Genomic DNA, 1,682 nt, shown 5'->3' on the forward strand with positions numbered 1-1,682 from the left:
TATACAATGTTAAAATTAAAAATGAGATCCTCTGAAACGAAGTAGCAATGGAGAATTAACCAACAGTAGGTCTTGCCCCAAGGGAGAAAACAGAAGTTATTTTCATCTGATTTATCCAAATTTCATCATCTTTTTCTCAAATAGCAACTTTGTTCTTAAAAAGGATTCAGTCCAAGATTCTAGTAATTAGTGTAAAGGTAAAATGGGCAAAGTTTATTTTATAAGCCTCGCTAGTAGTGATAAAAAGTAGTCTGACTAGTGAGGAATTATTGTTCGACATTACTTAAAAAAATTACAGTCTCAGGAAATTACAGATGATCTGGTTTTAGTATATGGACAATGAGACATTTACATATGGTTAATTTTCCAAATAGTTTTACACTTTTTGATAAATATAAAGAGTAAGCTATGAATGTTTTAAATGTGAACCATTCTGTCTGGATTTAGGGGCAAAAACCTCAATTGAAAGATCTCACTTCCCTTTTTTTCTTTTCGTGCTGATATTGCTCCTGAAAACATGGTGAACATTCCTAAAACTCGCCGGACTTTCTGTAAGAAGTGTGGCAAGCACCAACCCCACAAAGTGACACAGTACAAGAAGGGTAAAAATTCTCTGTATGCCCAGGGAAAGCGACTATATGATAGGAGGCAGAGTGGCTATGGTGGGCAGACGAAGCCAATTTTCCGAAAGAAGGCTAAAATGACAAAGAAGATTGTGCTGAGGCTTGAGTGTGTTGAGCCCAACTGCAGATCTAAGAGAATGTTGGCTATTAAGCGATGCAGGCATTTTGAACTGGGAGGAGATAAGAAGAGAAAGGGCCAGGTGATCCAGTTCTAAGCTTCATCGTGGTTTACTGACAAAACAATAAAGTTTTAATGTACATATAAAAAAAAGATCTAACTTCAAGTACAATGCTGTCTGTCATAGGATAATCTCTATCAGCATACAAGGAAATCAAGTCAGTACAAGTGTTATTCATATGTATGCACCAATCACTAAAGCTAGTGGGAATTCTCCCAATGTCTCCAGCCTGAAATCGATTACATATGCAATCAGGACACATCGACGATTATTGGGAATTGGAATGCAAACATCAGAAACAAAGAGCAAGGTATAGTAGTAACTGGAAAATGTGGCCTTGGTGACACATGCAAAACTGGAGATCGTATAAGAAAATGTTGCAAGACCGACAACTGTTTGACCATAACTATAATTTTTCAATAACTCAAACACTGACTGTACACGTGGATTTCTCCAGATGGAATATAGAGAAATCCAATCGACTACGTCTGGGGGAAGAGCCAATGGAGAAGCTCAATGGCTGGAGCGCCATCAAGTTGGAACATTTTAACTACCAATCTTCTTCACTTCCAACTTCTGCATTGTAACCATCAGTTACAGTCAATGCATCTTGATGGTATGTTTTACCAATTTCAGACTGAAGAAGTTGATAGTGTTCTTTAATTTCTTATCATTGGCTTTAATGGTTGGTGTGTAAACTTGAATTCTAGCTGTCTTAACTGATATTCCTTTTAGGTGTATGCTGTGTTTTACAGTCCATTAACTACTCAGAAAAAAACTGATCTTAAGGAATTAAAATTAGATTGGGTGACTTTGTAGACAGATGACGTTCATTAAGGTATCTTGGGTTGTAAATGTAAGCATTGATTCTGGCTAGTGA

The 1,682-nt window shown here is 36.7% G+C and overlaps 1 protein-coding gene across 1 annotated transcript; it reads left to right on the top strand.

The window, feature by feature from the left end:
* Positions 1-510: 510 nt before the first annotated feature.
* On the top strand, positions 511-880 carry LOC101649391 (60S ribosomal protein L36a-like). The gene has a single exon (XM_013004878.2). It carries the CDS (start codon positions 518-520, stop codon positions 836-838), a length of 321 nt encoding a protein of 106 aa, XP_012860332.1. The 5' UTR covers positions 511-517; the 3' UTR covers positions 839-880.
* The last annotated feature ends 802 nt before the right edge of the window (positions 881-1,682 follow it).

Source organism: Echinops telfairi, unplaced genomic scaffold (assembly GCF_000313985.2).
Source record: "Echinops telfairi isolate 266 unplaced genomic scaffold, ASM31398v2 ScPeMD7_7468;HRSCAF=8506_0, whole genome shotgun sequence".
NCBI classification, from domain to species: domain Eukaryota; kingdom Metazoa; phylum Chordata; class Mammalia; order Afrosoricida; family Tenrecidae; genus Echinops; species Echinops telfairi.